The sequence below is a fragment of the Bactrocera dorsalis genome, chromosome 4 (genome assembly GCF_023373825.1).
Source record: "Bactrocera dorsalis isolate Fly_Bdor chromosome 4, ASM2337382v1, whole genome shotgun sequence".
In the NCBI taxonomy this organism is placed as follows: Eukaryota; Metazoa; Arthropoda; class Insecta; order Diptera; family Tephritidae; genus Bactrocera; species Bactrocera dorsalis.
This window is the reverse complement of record NC_064306.1, coordinates 73,110,378-73,128,914: the sequence shown is the minus strand read 5'-3', so window position 1 is coordinate 73,128,914 and position 18,537 is coordinate 73,110,378. Positions and strand designations below refer to the sequence as shown.

The window sequence follows — 18,537 nt, the reverse complement described above, 5'->3', positions numbered from 1 at the left end:
CTTAAACCGTAAAACTACCTTTTTTCTTGTTTTCCAACGAAGGAATAAACCGGGAGTATTTATTGAGAAAAATCAGAAATCACAACTTCAATTCAAGGCTTTTGGTTTTTTATGATAAATACAATTTTGATACGATTTCTTTATGAAACAAACTGAGGTCGAGCGATGAAACAAATGAGGTCGAGCGCGCGTTGTTACTTGCTTGAGCGTGACGTCGAAAAAAGGAAGGGCCGGCTCGCCGCCCGTTATTCCTTTTTTAGCTTTTTGGCGTGGGTGCCGGTCAGCCGCTAGATCTGCTGTAGCGGTGACATTGTGGATGTTATGTGTGGAAATGTTGTGGAATTTGTGTGGTGAAATGATGATTGCGGGGTGTCGATGTTGCGGCTCTATGTAGGGTTGTATGCGGGCCAGAATTAAAAGTGTGTGAGCAGCGATCATCACATGCAGTGCAACGTGACCGTGTATTCAATGCAGACGCTACGTCAGCACTTTTGGGTCGCGCAAATTACGATATTATATGTAATTTAACAGAAATTACATATTTTCCGCCTAATTCCGGCTAATTTTCCGTACTGTGCGGCTTGCCGTTCAGTTTATTAATAATCATTTTATTCTTTATAAAAATCTTATTTGCTAAATCTACTTGGAGCCGTTGTGCTGACTTGACATTCCTCAGCATCAACGAGCCGGCATATCTTAAATAAACATATCAAATAATAACAGTGGCATTAGATTTCATTTTTAAAGGAATTTAAAAGATGATTACTTGTTTGTGCATATTTCTTTATTTATGTATTTATGCATGTTAATATGTAAATTAACTTTCCTTGTGTGGGAAGTATTAAAAAAATATATTCCGTTCCGCTACGCGCGGTAGAAATTAAACAAAGTGTTGGTTTGAGTGACAATGTATGGTGCGCTTTGATCATCAAGATGATCACTCAATACGCTTGCCGATTATACACTGATCTTTATTAGTAAAAGCACTTATATTTATATTCTTATAATTCTATGCTTATTACTAAAGATGCTTTGGCATTACATTAAGTGATGAAATGCCAGAGCATTGGATTTCCAATTATTCTCATTATCAAAACAAATAATGGAATATTGGATTTTGCTTACTTATCAAAACAAGTCATATATTGATTTCTTATTAATTAAAGTATTCTGCTGACCAAGCAGTAATACTGCGAGAAGATACAATTTGTTTACATTTATCGTTAAGTATCTGTGTGGCTGCTGCCGTTAACTTGTATGTATGTAGTTGAATCTGAAGATTCAACTTACATTTTAGAGGAATGAAAAATATTTAGAAAATACTTGTCTTTTTTGGTATATCGACAAGTTTGAAAGTGGTGGAGTTGTTTGACGACGCAACTCCGTGCAACGATCGGAAATGGGCTAAACAAAATTTGGGACGTAAACAGGAAATGATAGTCAGCGAAAGTATCGTAATAATTATTAAGCAATGTAAATATGTTTGGTGAGAAACGTAAATATGTTTAGTGTTAACTTGCATACATATAAGTTAAGTTCTTCTTTATTGAGTTTCTAAAAGAAACTGAAACATAGAATCTTAAAAATACCCTAAGCTAGCTGTGGTTCAACGGCAGCGGCGTCGGCAGAGTTTAACGGATGTTGAATGGTCAGCAGAATTGAAGTTGATTATTGTTGTTGATATTATTATTTATTGATCAGCAATAATGTCGATCACTTTTGGGAGTTGCAGCGGATGTTTGTTTATGTTATTCAACTTTAACAACAACATTGTTGCAATGATTGTTGTTATGTTGAACTAAATATTTGTTGTGTCAACTTTTAAGTTATTGAACTTTAACAATTACGTTGTAGCAATGAATATTTTTGAAATAAATATTTGTTGTATTAACTTATAATTATGTCTCTTCATATTCTTGGATATGTGAGACCAAAGAAAATAAAGCGTTTCTGCTGTTTCTCTGGGTAAGATAGAGAACATAAAAAAATGTCTTTTGTGAGATTTGTGTTTTGCACACATTTTTCGCTGTCAGAAAGGGAATAAAATATAAACAAGCAAACATATATTTATTTCTCTTTATGTTCTTTGTTGAATATGTTAACATTTTACAGCGTGACTTCTGTAGCTGTGAGGCGAATTCCTTACTATAAATCTAACAAATTTTCCCTGTCGAACCTGCACCTTCTCTATGTTTTTATGTCTCTGGCTTTCACATCCATCGCTTTCAATAAGCGGTGACAGCTAAAAAATTTGTTTGTCTTCTTTTGTTTAACATCTGTTGAGTGAAGAGCTTATGATATAAAACAAACAAAAGACACAATAGATTGACTTGTTACTCACTTTAAAGATTTGTGAGGGAGTGTTAGTGACAAGTAAAAATTGTGTAAATGTATTGGAGTTTCGGTCACGCAAGTTCTGGGTTGCTCGCTGATTACACACTATACTCTCACTGATCTTTCTTCGTAAAATCACTTATATTTATATCCTTAGAATTCAATGCTCATACTAAAAATCACATTAAGTGATGAAATGCCAGTGCATTGAATTTCCAATTATTCTCATTATCAAAACATATAATGGGATATTTTGAATTGTGCTTACTTATCGATTTCTTATTAATTAAAGTATTCTGCTGACCAGGCAGTAATACCGTAGGGAGTCACGATTTGTTTACATTATTCACAAAGAGTCTGTGTGGCTGCTGCCATTAACTCCCCCCTCTCTAAGATGAATCGTCCCCGATTCAATATCATTTTTTGATATATTTAGGGTGTTCACAGTTCTATATTATCTGATGTGTTAATTTTGCCATCTGTTAACTTCAAAACATTTTACCACGTGGTAACTTTGTTTGTTGTTGTTTCCTATACAAGTTCGAAATAACAGTCTTAGGCAAAATTACTCTACTTTACTTCGTGTTTTTGTTTCCTGGTAAAGTGGCAACTTTGATCAGCTGACTATTCGCGTTTAGAAAAAATGGAAAGCAACACAGAAATACAGAAGGTAAACGCAATTCGCAATATTTTTATAGCAAATTAATTTTTAATTATTGAATAAAAATGTCTCATTTAAATGGAAAGCAAAATATATTGAACGCACTCAGCTACAAATGTATACTGGACATAACCGCTAATGATTCTAGTATGTATATATACTTATTACATAAAATTACCTACCGAAGTTATTTTTTACAATTTTGTTAAAGGCAGTGACGAAGAGGATGACGATATCCTAATAAAATTTGCCATTGATGCAGCGCTTATTATAGCTAATCGGAGAAGTACCCATTTGGGTATACCAAAGTCTTCGCAATGGGTCAATAATGTTCTTCCCAGATTTGATAGTGGCCGCATGCGACAAATGTTGCGCATAGAATTCTTTGAGTTCAACTATATATTATCCTTAATCAAGCAAGACCCTGTTTTCCAAAACAAAAATTTTGTTTCACAATTACCAATCGATCTTCAACTAAAGATAACACTTTTTCGTCTGGGATCAAGTGGAGAGAGTGCCTCTATTAGAAAGATTGCAACATTGTTCGGAATAGGCGATGGCGGAACAGTTACCAAAGTGACAGAGCGGGTTATTACCGCATTGATTAATTTAAAATCTACATTTTTATGTTGGCCATCTAGAGAAGAAAGGCGAAAGATTGTCACAAAAACAATGAAAGAGCTTCCAGGATGTATTGGCTATGTTGACGGTACTGAAATCAGATTAGCAGAGTCGCCTTCAAAAGATCACGAACTATACTTCTCTCGCAAAAAACAGTATGCCATAAAAATGCAAGTAGTATGTGACTATTCACTAAGAATTAGACAAGCGACAATAGGATACCGAGGAAGCGTGCATGATGCTAAAATTTTTGCCGAATCTGCAATAGGTAAAAACCCACAAAATTATTTCTGTCATCGGGAATGGATTGCTGGCGATTCGGCATATCCGCTAAGCCAACATCTTATTACACCTTTTCGACAAAACAGTACTGAGCAGTCAAAAGAAATGAGAGATACATTCAATCAATATTTCTCTAAATATAGAGTACGTATAGAAAATTGTTTTGGGAAATTGAAAGAAAAATTTTGCAGTTTAAAAGAACTACGATTCCGATTAACGAACGAAACTAATTATAAAAATTATTGTAGATGGATTTTGGCATGTTGTATCCTTCACAACATGCTGCTACAATTTAACTTAGACGAAAATCCTAGTTTAGAAAGCCAAGAAGAAACAGACTTCCCACAAGAAATTTATGAACACGACGACCTAAGAAAAGCTCTATCACATTTTGTAAACAATAAAGATATAATTATTTAATTTTATGTAGTATATATGTATAGTTTTATTTTTTAATTTTTAATTCCTCCAGTTATTTAAATTGAATTAGTTTCGTATAGAAATCTAAACTTTACAAATTTTCATCGAAATATTCAACTTTTTAGTCGACATTTTTAGCCTTTTTGGTATGCAGTTCAATAGCCTATTAAATTTTATTGAAATAAAAGATGTTTAATATTTTTCTAATGAAGGTGTTATACATGTTTTCTTCATATAACGCGATTTATTTTCTATATGGAAGAAAATACTTAAGCCTGCGACATTTTTATTGCATTATTTTCATTTTTTCCATTTCAATTCTTTCTTTCATTTCCAATTCTTTCATAGCTATTCTCTCCCTCATTTGAATTTCCATAACTTGAATTTCCCTGTCAGCTTTTTTTCTACCAACTCTTTTTCAAATTTTTCTTTATCAAACAACAATTGTTGCTCTTTTACCATTAATTCATTTTCCCTCATCTTAAATTCCTTCTCGATTCTGTCTTTTTTTGCATCCAATAAGCTGGAGTGTACATCGAGAACGTCTGATAGGGCTGTACGCGAATATATACCCTTTCGGACAGCCTTTGACGTAGAAGGGGTGACCAGAGGCTCGGGTAATGCCACGATTTCCTCGACGATTATATCAGAGGACGTGGCAACTTCTGGTGAACCAGTACATGCAATGTCCTCGGTATCCAATACAAGGCAGTTTGAAGTGAGCTCCCTATAGCCAAAAATGTCTTCTAAGTCATCGTACCGGGGACATATCCTTACGATCGCGTCTAAAAATGAAGTGTATTTGTAGGATATATACATTTAAAAATTTATGATGTGTAGAACCTACTTTTGGTAGTGTCACAATTATCCATGGTGCCACTTCCCGTTGCATTTTGCCAGGACTTGGCCTTGGTGTACTGCAATCTTAAGTTTTTTTACCTTGCAACGCACCAGAGTCCAATGCAAGTCGCTGCCAGCTTGGTTCAAAAATCTTTTATAATAATGTTGGGCCGTTGGTTTCTCTAGTGGCCTGTTGTCCCTCAAAAAGTTGATTAAACTTTCATTTTCGTTGTCGGTCCACTTTCTGTAGGGAGCCTTTCGAACACGCTTATGTACAACCTGCAATAGAACACTTATAGGCAGAATATTTTCATATTTATATTTAAAAATATTGCGAATTGCGTTTACCTTCTGTATTTCTGTGTTGCTTTCCATTTTTTCTAAACGCGAATAGTCAGCTGATCAAAGTTGCCACTTTACCAGGAAACAAAAACATTAATTGTGCGTTCACAGTTTAAATGTCAAATATCGGGCAAAGTTGCCACATATGAAATTTCCCATAAACTGTGAATACAATAATTGTAAATTCTGGATTTAATCTTTGGTTAATATTAGTAGTTAGGTGTGTTGTTATGGCTGCACTTAATTCATTCACTGTGTTTTGTGTTTCTTGTAATTTTCCTGTTTCAATAATGATTTCATTGCTTTTAATTGGTTTGATTGTTTCTCTCCATTCCTGCATAGTATTTCTTGCATTTGCCTGTTCTCTACGTCTATTGCTATTTGTATTGTTAATATTGCTTTTAATTACTTTAATAAATGGTAAGATTTTATGGATATATGATGTGGATTCATTATTTTGATGAGTATTGTTAGTACCTTTGCTATGTATTTCGGGGAAATTGTTATCGTAATTGTCCAAAAGTTCAAAACGGTTACCTAAAATGCCTGCAACTTTTCTGTGGGCTTCTCTGTAAGAGCTTCCTTCTTGGGTAATCGTTCTTTTAATTATATACATGAAACATCGACATTTTAAATAAAAAAAAATTCGCAGTTATTTTAGTTTATATACTTACGTAAGTAATTATGACCCTATGCCATAAAAATAAAAATAAAAACTCAAAATGATTTAAGATTTGAGTGCGTCTTTATTTGTTAGATGGTGACTTAAGACTGAATTTTCATTTTCTTCTGTTTCTTTCTGTTGAAATATAAACCAAGCCAGCGCCTAATTTTTTTTTTTTTTTTTTCATGTGTTATATTGTCTATCATCTGTTATGCATCTTGCAAGAATAGAGGTCCTTTGCATACTTCACCGATCGATCCCGGTCTCACATTTTGTATGCTGTCCTGTACTTGTTTAAAGAATTTACGCATCTCTTTACTCGGTTTCCCATTTACCTGATCATACCAATTGAACCAATCAAGAGGTTCTCTTCCAGTTGGTGGAATTAATTGATTAGGGTCTTCTTCTTCATCTAAGTCATCACCCTCAGAATCCAATTTTTTCTGTTTGCCGTATTCTTCATGTCCTTGATCCAAGTTAGGATCATCACTTCGTAAGAATTGGATATTGCGTTCCGACCTTGTGGCGAATACGAATCCTACAAGTTGCGCATTGGATATCACATCCTTTACGTTCGCTTGCAAAATCATCCGTGCATTAAAGCTTCTTACTTGGGTCATCATGGCCCCAATTATATTTCCGAAGCAATGTAGGGCCGGATTCATCCTTGCGGAGTACGCACTGCGTGTACACAATCCAAAGTCCACTTGGTAAGGGAAGTAAGAATATTGAGACCCATATTCCTCTCCATCTTTGAATATTCTCATGGCTTCGTCTGCCAAAGTTTTATCGAAGATCCAAAGCAATAAGTCTCCTTGATTAACTAGGCCCATTAGTGATGATGCATAATTATACGTTAGTAGAGCTGCACAGTCTTTAAATCGAGAACCTATAGTTCCTGTACGTAGGTACGCCCAGTCATTTTGGTCGAATCTGAAGAAAAAAGAAAATTTTTTGATTGTTTTAGCCGATATCGCAATATATCTGGCTGGTCAATAATATTTTAGTTTATATACTTACGTAAGTAATTATGACCCTATGCCATAAAAATAAAAACTCAAAATGATTTAAGATTTGAGTGCGTCTTTATTTGTTAGATGGTGACTTAAGACTGAATTTTCATTTTCTTCTGTTTCTTTCTGTTGAAATATAAACCAAGCCAGCGCCTAATTTTTTTTTTTTTTTTTTTCATGTGTTATATTGTCTATCATCTGTTATGCATCTTGCAAGAATAGAGGTCCTTTGCATACTTCACCGATCGATCCCGGTCTCACATTTTGTATGCTGTCCTGTACTTGTTTAAAGAATTTACGCATCTCTTTACTCGGTTTCCCATTTACCTGATCATACCAATTGAACCAATCAAGAGGTTCTCTTCCAGTTGGTGGAATTAATTGATTAGGGTCTTCTTCTTCATCTAAGTCATCACCCTCAGAATCCAATTTTTTCTGTTTGCCGTATTCTTCATGTCCTTGATCCAAGTTAGGATCATCACTTCGTAAGAATTGGATATTGCGTTCCGACCTTGTGGCGAATACGAATCCTACAAGTTGCGCATTGGATATCACATCCTTTACGTTCGCTTGCAAAATCATCCGTGCATTAAAGCTTCTTACTTGGGTCATCATGGCCCCAATTATATTTCCGAAGCAATGTAGGGCCGGATTCATCCTTGCGGAGTACGCACTGCGTGTACACAATCCAAAGTCCACTTGGTAAGGGAAGTAAGAATATTGAGACCCATATTCCTCTCCATCTTTGAATATTCTCATGGCTTCGTCTGCCAAAGTTTTATCGAAGATCCAAAGCAATAAGTCTCCTTGATTAACTAGGCCCATCAGTGATGATGCATAATTATACGTTAGTAGAGCTGCACAGTCTTTAAATCGAGAACCTATAGTTCCTGTACGTAGGTACGCCCAGTCATTTTGGTCGAATCTGAAGAAAAAAGAACATTTTTTGATTGTTTTAGCCGATATCGCAATATATCTGGCTGGTCAATAATATTTTAGTTTATATACTTACGTAAGTAATTATGACCCTATGCCATAAAAATAAAAATAAAAACTCAAAATGATTTAAGATTTGAGTGCGTCTTTATTTGTTAGATGGTGACTTAAGACTGAATTTTCATTTTCTTCTGTTTCTTTCTGTTGAAATATAAACCAAGCCAGCGCCTAATTTTTTTTTTTTTTTTTTCATGTGTTATATTGTCTATCATCTGTTATGCATCTTGCAAGAATAGAGGTCCTTTGCATACTTCACCGATCGATCCCGGTCTCACATTTTGTATGCTGTCCTGTACTTGTTTAAAGAATTTACGCATCTCTTTACTCGGTTTCCCATTTACCTGATCATACCAATTGAACCAATCAAGAGGTTCTCTTCCAGTTGGTGGAATTAATTGATTAGGGTCTTCTTCTTCATCTAAGTCATCACCCTCAGAATCCAATTTTTTCTGTTTGCCGTATTCTTCATGTCCTTGATCCAAGTTAGGATCATCACTTCGTAAGAATTGGATATTGCGTTCCGACCTTGTGGCGAATACGAATCCTACAAGTTGCGCATTGGATATCACATCCTTTACGTTCGCTTGCAAAATCATCCGTGCATTAAAGCTTCTTACTTGGGTCATCATGGCCCCAATTATATTTCCGAAGCAATGTAGGGCCGGATTCATCCTTGCGGAGTACGCACTGCGTGTACACAATCCAAAGTCCACTTGGTAAGGGAAGTAAGAATATTGAGACCCATATTCCTCTCCATCTTTGAATATTCTCATGGCTTCGTCTGCCAAAGTTTTATCGAAAATCCAAAGCAATAAGTCTCCTTGATTAACTAGGCCCATTAGTGATGATGCATAATTATACGTTAGTAGAGCTGCACAGTCTTTAAATCGAGAACCTATAGTTCCTGTACGTAGGTACGCCCAGTCATTTTGGTCGAATCTGAAGAAAAAAGAAAATTTTTTGATTGTTTTAGCCGATATCGCAATATATCTGGCTGGTCAATAATATTTGATTTATTGAATATAAGTCAGCAAACGAAAAAATTTTTAACTAAAGTAGCCGATATCGCAATATATCTGGCTTAGTGTACTTTATTTAATATACGTGAGTTGCAGCACACCACTGCCAACCAAAAAAACGAGAATATATTGTAGTCGTACGTACGTAAGTATGTATATATATGCCACACTTTATGGATCGCCACCCAAGATACGCCAACGAAAATCAATTTGTTAAAAGAAAGTGTTTGAAGGTGAAAAAAAAAGAAACAAAAACAGAAATTTCTTGAACAAATAGAGAAAAAATCAAAAAATCAGTGCCGTAAGTGATATGTCAAAAAGATATTACCGCACAAAATCAAAAAATTGAAAAAATCGAAAATTAGTGCCGTAAGTGATATGTATATGAAAAAATATACGAGAAAAAATATTACCGCACAAAATCCGGTAAACGTAACCGTGCACTTACGGATTATTTTGCTTTTGTAATTATCCCACTGAAACACTAAAAACACTAGTCACTTTGTCACTTTTCTTGTATAAACGATTTATGATTGTCACCAATAAAATGCGATTAAAAAACAACTCTTTTATTTTATTTTTTTTTTTAACGATTTATATCAAAGTGATATTAAAGCAATCACGTACCTGGTTTGCCTGCGTTGGTGTGAAGTGTATTGTGTTCTTTGGTGGCAGGTCACTTTGTGTTAAAAAAGAGTTGCTGGTGTGCAGCGCCTTGTGAATCCCTGTGGGTGGTGTTAAGAAAACTTGCTTGCTGGTTTGCAGCGCCTCGTGAATTCCAATTGTTATGGTGATGAGAAAACTTGCTTGCTGATTTGTGAAATAATACTTGATTAATATCCGGCTCGAAGGACCATGAATATGTCTCGAACGTTCGACTAGTCACTCGCGGACGATGCGTCGATCGTTGAGAATATGAAACAGGAAAAACGAAGTGTATTAGTAAATGAAACCACAAAGTTTGTGTTTAATATAGCAAATTAAAATCTTGGTTCTTTATTAAATCGTGATTACCAAAAATTACTTACTGGTTTGTGCTTGTGATGATGCTGGTTGTGGTGGCCGGTGGACGATGTCTTGCCTCGATTCGCTATCTAGTAAAAGTGACCAAAAGTGACTTGCAGCATCGTTTGCTAAGCGGGAGTTTTCAACGAAACCATTGCCAGTTGAGCGAAAGTTATTAACAGTTGAGTGAAAACTATTAACAGCTAACTGGCAATGGTTTGTTATATACTCACTAGGGTTGGTAAAAAAGAAATTAGGCGCTGGCCTAAACAATATCTAAGTAGATGGAATTCGCATCGCAATACTTTAATTCTATTAATCCTAAAAATTTGTCATGAACACTTCTTGAAAATTTGTCAAAAAATCGAACAATTAAAATTAAGCATTTTTTTGTCGAAACATCCGTGGTTTCATCCACAATCAGAGAAAATTTGTTCGTTCTTAATTTTTCAGTAATTTCTTCACATGACCTCTTACCCAACTGATCCACCAATTCTGTGGCTTTTGTTCGGCCGCAATGAAGCTGCTGTGCAATTGGAGAGTCCGGACAGCACTCTTTTAACAGTTTCGGTAAGAAATCCATAAGTAAAAATGGCAAATTGTGGCAAATAAGAAACATAACCATAGTTAACTCCGCATGATGTACTTGCTTAGACGTTTGTTGATGTTCTTCATCCAAAAACTTGTCCATTTGGATTTGATGTTTTTTTTCTGTTCGTTTTGTTTGTGGATTGGGAAAACATTATGTTTTTTTTTAAATGATAAATGGTTTGACAGCTTTTTATCACAAGCTATGCTATAGCTACACCCATCTTTATTCAGCAACCAAGAAAATCTCGATAGCCAGTCATCTCGGAATTTTCTCCAAGTTTGTTTTACGGGATGTGTTTCACTGCACACAATAATAAAGACATGATACATTTGGCCATATATGTAGCAAACTACACTGGGGCCCCGGTTTGCGCCGTTAATGGGGACCGTAGAGACGCGACGCAAAACGAAACGACGCAAATCGAAACACATTTCCCCATATACTTACTGCAAAATATTTTTAATTTGTTCCTGAGTTAAAAAAAATGCAACTTTTTAAGAAGGCATTAAAAAAGAAATGCGATGAAATTAAAACCTTAGTCGTCCATAATTTCTTCGGGCTGAGTTACATTTTTGCATAAAAATGCGTCCAAAGTTTGTTGTATAAAAATTGCTTTTTTCTCCATGTAAACATTTTTGTAGCATTGTATGGCGTCGGAAAGAGATTGACTTGCCTTGGCACTACGATTTTCATCGGGATCATTGTTGCAAAAAATTTCAATCGCCTGTTCTATCAGTTCCATCGCTTTTGCAATTTGCGCAGTTGTTAGCTTTTTTGGTTCTGTTTGGATAACGGTCGGATCAGTTTCATCATCCAACGTATGTTCAGTACCAAAAGTTAATAACATTTCGTTTGTGAGCTCTTCATCCTGTAAGTTTAACAGTTCGTTGATATCCTCAATTCCCATTCCTTCAATATTATTTTCCCTAGCCAGATTAGCAATTTCTTCCCGAACAGTTGGTATATCGTTAATCGGAACATTGTTTTTAAGCAAGCACTCTGGCCATATATTTCCCCAACTTCCATTCATGTAGGATGTGACTTATTTTATTTTTATTAACTTTACAATTAAAATTTATAATTTAAAAATTATTTGAAAAATACACTTGTTGTTCGTTTGGCTGTCCGATGTTGAATGCTTCGTTTTCTCGTCTTCTAGCTTTATAACGTTCTAAGAACTCAACGCAAGCGTCCTAACGCTTCGCTGAGTTCTTGTTCTAGTCCATAGTTGCATTTTGTCTTCGTCGTGTTCAGTAACATAGTCGTGTTCAGTACTCTAGTCGTGTTCAGTACTCTACACTCGACACCACATTCATACAAGTCACTTTAACTTCTTTCCATGCAAAACCAATATTTTCGACAGCCATCTTGATATTGTAATCCTTCCAAAACTGCGGTATGGTTAATTTATCTGCTTTACCAGTTGCTTCTATAAGTTGAGAAAATGTTCGCCGTAGATAGTAAGACTTAAATATGGATATTACGCCTTGATCCATCGGCTGTATGATAGAGGTGGTGTTAGGAGGCATAAAAACAATTTTTATATTTTCAGAAATATCTGAATATATGGGATGTCCTGGAGCATTGTCCATCAGTAACAGCATTTTAAAATCAATCTTTTGAGAGCAACAATAATCTTTCAGTTCGGGAACAGCGCAATGTTTAATCCAATCTGTAAATAGCGTGGCAGTCATCCATGCTTTCTTATTAGCACGCCAGTGAACCGGAAGATCACTTCTATTCACATTTTTAAGGGCTCTTGGATTCTCAGACTGGTAAATAAGAAATGGCTTGAATTTAAAATCCCCTTCTGCGTTTCCACCTAGAAGAAGGGTAAGTCGATCTTTAGAGGCTTTATACCCAGGAGCAGATTTTTCGGCCTTGGAAATGTAGGTTTTTTTAGGCAACCGCTTCCAATACAAGCCAGTTTCATCGACATTCAAGACCTGCTTGCGAGAATATCCCCCTTCTTTGACAATAGCTTGTAGTTCAAGCTCAAATTTTTCCGCAGCTGGCTTATCAGCGCTAGCCGATTCTCCTTTTAGAGAGATATTTTGCAAATTTGCGCTAGATTTAAAGCGTTGGAACCAACCGTTACTTGCTTCAAATTTTTCGGAACTTCCACTGCTTGTTGATGGAGTATCATTCTGTAGATCATGAAAGATGCTGATGGCCTTATTTTGAATAATCAATTTGCTCAGGGGCACTTTTCTTTGGTTCTCATTTTCAATCCAAACCGACAGAAGAGCTTCCATTTTAATCAACAGCGGACTTCTTACTTTGACTTGTTGTGACTGTAGCGAGGTAGCAGTTTTTGCAAATTTTGTGATTTGGTCAGCATCTCGGTTGCAAATTGTCCTTACAGTAGACGAAGCTAAGTTAAGATGTTTTGCGATGTCAATGGCTTTTTCACCCGACTTAAAACGTTTTAGTATGTCTAATTTCAATTCGACACTGATTTGTTTGCGCTTTTGACTCATTTTTTCGCGTGATTAATAGCCAACTGAAACCGCAACTGCGACGGAAATTCTCTGCCGAAATTCATATTTCTATGTGCAGCACTTGCATATATGCCGATAATTGGGAATCCCCTTTTTACGGAAAAATTGTTTTCTGTAACTGAATATGTATGTATATACATATGTACATTGCTGCATACGTAGGCATTCAAACGACCGAAACTGAAATTAACGACGCAAATTGAAAACATTGTACAATACATATGTATGTACTAGAGGTCTCTAGTATGTACATACATATTTTGCGACGCAAATCGGGTCGACGCAAACCGGGGCTCCAGTGTATCTTACCTGCGGCCACTGTCACTGCTGGTTTCATGCTCCTCTTCAGGAGGTGCAGGTCTTTTGCGCATAACAAATCTAAATGAATAAAGCATATGATGATTTTCTTATTGGAATCAAAATTAAACAACTATGAGCACATTTTCACTTACCTATCCATGATTTGTTATTATTTATTAAGTTTATTTAAAAAAAACTTAAACGCGCAATATCCAACACCACTTGACACGTGGAAAGCAGAAGAACACTGCAGCGTTGCCATAAACAAAAAATTAACCAAATAACCGCAACCACATTGGTGTTTTTACTGTGGCTGTTGTTATTTGATAAATTTTTTGTTATTTATGGCAACGCTGGAACAGTGCTGGTTTCATTTATGTCAAATGTGCTTAAGACTACTAACCAGGGAAGAATTTTATAGTACGTTTTTAAAATGTTTCTACAAAACTATTTGAAAAAAATTAAAGATAATACATACAATTCAATCGAAATGGACTTAAATTTTGGAAATTTACCAAAATGAATAAAAATTTCACATTTTAGCAAGAGGAAAATAATTTACCACATTTGGTAAAATTTTACCAAATCGGCAACCCTGTTTGCCATAGCTATCTAAATTATTTCTGTTGAAATGTTATTGTGGGTGTTGTTTTACCATAGCCGCACTCAGAGCGCTTGAACATTAAGATCAAAATGCTGTAAACAAAACACAACAAACAACAACAAAAAAAAAACAAATTTTATAAATAGTGTGTGTATGGCAGAATACGTCACTATACATATATATATATAATATATACAAGGTCCAAAGAAAATAATAGTTCTTTAGGATATTGTGCTATCCCTACTATACTATTGCTTATTTTACTATCCTTACTTACCATCCCGAACTCTACTATATATATTTACATATTATTTACATGCTTGTTTTTGTTTAAGATAAGCTCCTCTTATCGACAACGGTCGATGATAGCCGCGTGAGTTACCAGTATCAATGTTCACTGGTATCTCCAGAAGTTGGAAATTAAAGGTAAAGTGCTTATATTTCTGTCGAGTTACATTGTAGCGCTTGACTTCAAAGATTATTGCGGTGGGACACTAGTTACCAGTATCAAGGTTTACGCACGAATGAATTCAGAAAAATAGCCGCTTCGCGATTCTCTCTAAAAATATGTAGCTGCTTCGCGATTCTCTCTTCTCTTCTCCTAAACTCTCAGCGTCTATACAAATAGGGTAGAGAAGGTAACTCGTGCGACGCTCACTTATAGTAAGTTGTCCAGCTTTACTGAAAACTCTTTCAGATTCGCACGAAGATGCGGGAACGCAGAACTATTTTTTAGCTAACGTTTTAAACGCGTCGCCATCTGTAGTAATCTAGAATATAATTAATACAATAAATTGGAAAAAATAGGTTATTGCATAATTTCTTACCTGCCAGTACGGGTCGCATTTTTCCGACTGGTTCTCTTTTTCAAAATGTTGTCTCATCAGGATAATGGCTTTTGACTTGTAGAAATGAAAATCGGCTTTGTTCCTGTGTTGGTGATGTTGGCGGATGTAGTGGGTTTGCAGGTAGTTTTGTAAACAGTTCATGCTGCACAGTTTTGACACCTTCTTCCGCATTAAAGGGATTACAAAATCCTTAAAGCGGGGATCTCTCTCTGGAATTCCTTAAGGAAGAAGCTAAAAATGAAAAGGAAAGGCACGATCAGATTATAGAGCTTGAACGGGAAAAGATGCAAATAGAGCGCGAGAGAATACAAACCATATATATAGTTACGTTCAAGTGAGGTGGTTGTGTTTTTGGTGAGGTCCTGGGGTATTTTTTTTAAACTTCCAGTCTTAACACCGACTATAGTTCATATCTTATCTGAGGCTTTCGGAAACTTCAACGATCCAAACGGACACTATATTTATAAGAAAAGATAAGTACAATTTGCATTTTTTAACAAAGAATTTATTCGCACTTACCCGCGTATATTTTGTTGAAAAAATATTATTTTTCCCCTGAAAACAGCAAACCTGACAAAACGCGTGCTAATACTTTTGCATTGCCGTCATGTTTTGATCAGCTGTTCTCCTTTTGTTTCTCCTTTTTCGTATTCCCTTTGGTTTTGGCATTGCCAACTATTGAAAATATAAGCAAGGTTTTAGGGGCAGTGACTGAACATACTTACTGTCAGTAGCTTCCAACTATTTTCTCATTGAGGTATGGCCTCTGAGAACAGTTGTGGATGCACCCCCGAGAATCCCTTTAAAAGGAACTCAAAAATTATGAGAACACCTCCTAACGAAAAAAACGAGATATCCAGCGTTGCTGGATCAAAAAGAGAATGCGAAAATGCCAACCACATAATTGAAGGTGGCAAACCCTCTGGAAAAATACAAAGTAGCGAAACTACCCAAAACTTTAACCAGTTGGGTAGGAAGATAAAAGAACTGGAGAACATGATGGCTGGCCAAAGGCACATAAACCAGGCCATGCGCGACCTGGTAAGCAACATAAAACTCGACACTTTCAATTGGTATTCAACAACGTTTATTTAATATAGAAAATGAAATAATTTAACTGCACACGTATATCAATTACTTGGAAATGTCACTGAAAACTTCAAGTTGCGCTTACGATGCGTTACTGACGGCGTTACAATATGGAATGACAATATTAACTTACGCTATGATGGACGCTAGCCTTACCGCCCACAACTTCTACTTAATCCACAAATGCCATCCACTGTTTGACATTTGGATAAGTGGTTGCCACACTGACCTTAATTCTCATCCCATATACATGGATCCTGAATTTGGAGGGTATTTTATCGCAATATGTTTTCCCTCGATCGCACCTACACAGTTTGGCATGTTCCACATTTGCGCAAAGTCTGTCGTGATGTTTTATACTGTTGTTGCGCGCGTTCATTCAGATAAAAATAGCCTCACATGTCTCCAGCACTATGTTTCTCACAGTGGTCTTTCCGATTTTGTAGCTCCATGCTAATTTTTTGAAAGGAATTCCGTATGCTAAGTCCCTAACAATCACCTTAATAAATGTAGAAAATAGTCTTTTATTGTTTATTTTTTCTTTGTTTCACGTTACAAATATTTATTTTAAAATTTCAGTTTTCGTACATATGTTTTACTTTTTATAATCTTAACTTTTAAACACTTTTGTATACTATTTAACATTCTTAGTTTTCAAACATTAGGTCTTGCTCGCGGCGCTGTTCAATCTCGACTGTGCTGTTGTCATATGTTCTTGCCCGTGTTAGGGTCCGTTTAATTAGTTTCGTCAAGTTCGGTCAAACCGTCAGGGATGTAATTATTGGTATTTCTGTCCGCTTCTATGTTCCCTTCCTACATAAATATAACAAATGGAGTAATAATCACATAAACTTACAGAAGTGTGAGGGACAAACGCTCTTCGGCATGGATTTGTTCCTTGAATTTACACATTGAAGGTGTCATTAACTTCAAAAAAGTATCATACAACTTCCTATTCGTTCTTGTATGGGCAAACAATTCTTGTTCATCCATATCTTTTATTTTCAGGAACGTTTTTTGATGGTATCCGTTTTGGAACCTATTAACATTAATAGGACGGACACGCCATTGCCTTATTCGCTTGAATTGTTTTTTTTAGCATGTAATGCTATAATATTAAGAAATAATTTATCAATTTCATCATCACTGCTCATTTTATTTAGTTGGCACTTTTGAAATGAAAACAAAAATTCCGAATGAAAGATCAGCTGATTATGGTTATGGCACCAATAATCGATAATAGTAAATATCGTTACGGTTATGACAATGGTTATGGGTATGGCGATATGTTATAGCACCTCTAATTCTACCTTTAATGTCTATAAATCATATCTGTAGTTGTCAAAAGTCCTTCAATTAATGGTATCCATATCAGTATCATTACTGTCAATTGGTATATCTTAAGGTTTCCCATCCTTTCGTAAAGATGGTGTGGCTCTAAAACGGGTCGATATCTCAGCTTTAGTGTTTCTTTTATTAGTTGCCACTTGTCCGATAGCGGTATGTTGATAATCGTGCTCTTCGCTTCTCCCTGGATGGTCCTGTAGTGCACAGATTGTACCACTTCCTTCTGTTACTCGATATCATTTGTTGTAGATAGCAGGTATTCAATGCTACTAAAAAAAGAATTTATGGTTATGTCTCCCGTCCTTGTAAATATAGGCAGCTCGTAGACTGTTTTTATTAGGGCATGTCTATTGCCGTTACTTTCTTCGGTCCGGTTTCTAAGTTCAAGGTAGGCTTGCCGCATCCGCTCCAACTGTTGCTCTCTGCGGGCAAGTTCCTCTACTAAATTGACTGCTGCCATTTGAGTCTGTGCGGTCTCCATGTCTCTTCTGCTGTCGAAGACTCGCTGCCTTGATGGTTTAATTTTTGTGATGGGTTTGGTTACCTCGCTTTTCAAATTAAAATTTTGGTGAATCCACGCTCTTTTCTTTTAAGACGTGTTCACTGCAAAAAATTCACAAAATTTGTTTTTTTTATATGTTCTGGTGAATTAACACCTTTTAGTTTTTCGAGGTCGTTTTCACTTCTGAACTGGTCCTTTATATTTCGTTTCACAATTAATGTCCACTGCACCTTCGGCGGTGTCGATTTTGTGTTTATCCGGGTTGTTTTATAATTATTTATATTCTGGAGGGTCTGGTTAACTCCTGAGTTGGCTACAGAATCACAGAATTAGTTTTGGGATTTATATAAAATATAGGATATAAGGATTTCCGGGGGAAAAATTTTTTTATTTTTTTTTTTTTTGAACACGGTTCGTTTCACTTAATCCTTAATTTAACACTTTTAAGGGTCCTACCGACTGCGCCAATTTTGTTTTACGGTCGCGTTCAAGCGTTTTTAAAAATCTAATACCGAATCAACCCTAAAAAACAAAAAGGTGCGTGGAGTCCCCACGCG

General features: G+C 35.8%; 3 protein-coding genes, 1 long non-coding RNA gene and 1 pseudogene across 6 annotated transcripts in view; 2 read left to right on the top strand and 3 right to left on the bottom strand.

The window, feature by feature from the left end:
• Nucleotides 1–6,346, top strand: part of LOC125778329 (uncharacterized) — a 153,919-nt gene extending 147,573 nt beyond the window's left edge. The window contains exons 2-4 of one of the 2 annotated variants that reach the window (XM_049455348.1): nucleotides 158–3,004; nucleotides 3,082–3,142; nucleotides 3,207–6,346. In XM_049455348.1, the coding sequence (XP_049311305.1) occupies nucleotides 2,978–3,004; nucleotides 3,082–3,142; nucleotides 3,207–4,318 (1,200 nt within the window). In that variant the 5' untranslated portion in view covers nucleotides 158–2,977 and the 3' untranslated portion in view covers nucleotides 4,319–6,346. Of the gene's footprint in view, nucleotides 1–6; nucleotides 3,005–3,081; nucleotides 3,143–3,206 lie in introns of those variants that run through there. The other variant, XM_049455347.1, reaches the window with a different exon arrangement.
• The window catches only part of LOC105232950 (uncharacterized), a 249,592-nt gene that overhangs the window by 221,800 nt on the left and 9,255 nt on the right, over nucleotides 1–18,537 (top strand). The window lies entirely within an intron of this gene.
• LOC125778331 (uncharacterized) lies at nucleotides 7,870–9,108 on the bottom strand. Its single transcript, XM_049455351.1, has one exon. The coding sequence runs from the start codon at nucleotides 9,010–9,012 to the stop codon at nucleotides 8,389–8,391; it is 624 nt and encodes a 207-aa protein (XP_049311308.1). The 5' UTR covers nucleotides 9,013–9,108; the 3' UTR covers nucleotides 7,870–8,388.
• On the bottom strand, nucleotides 10,463–13,685 carry LOC115066683 (uncharacterized; annotated as a pseudogene).
• On the bottom strand, nucleotides 14,826–15,679 carry LOC115066651 (uncharacterized). Its single transcript, XR_007422634.1, has 4 exons — nucleotides 15,562–15,679; nucleotides 15,356–15,497; nucleotides 15,022–15,273; nucleotides 14,826–14,964 (listed from the first exon to the last, which is right to left on the bottom strand). It is a non-coding gene; the product is annotated as an uncharacterized LOC115066651 (long non-coding RNA).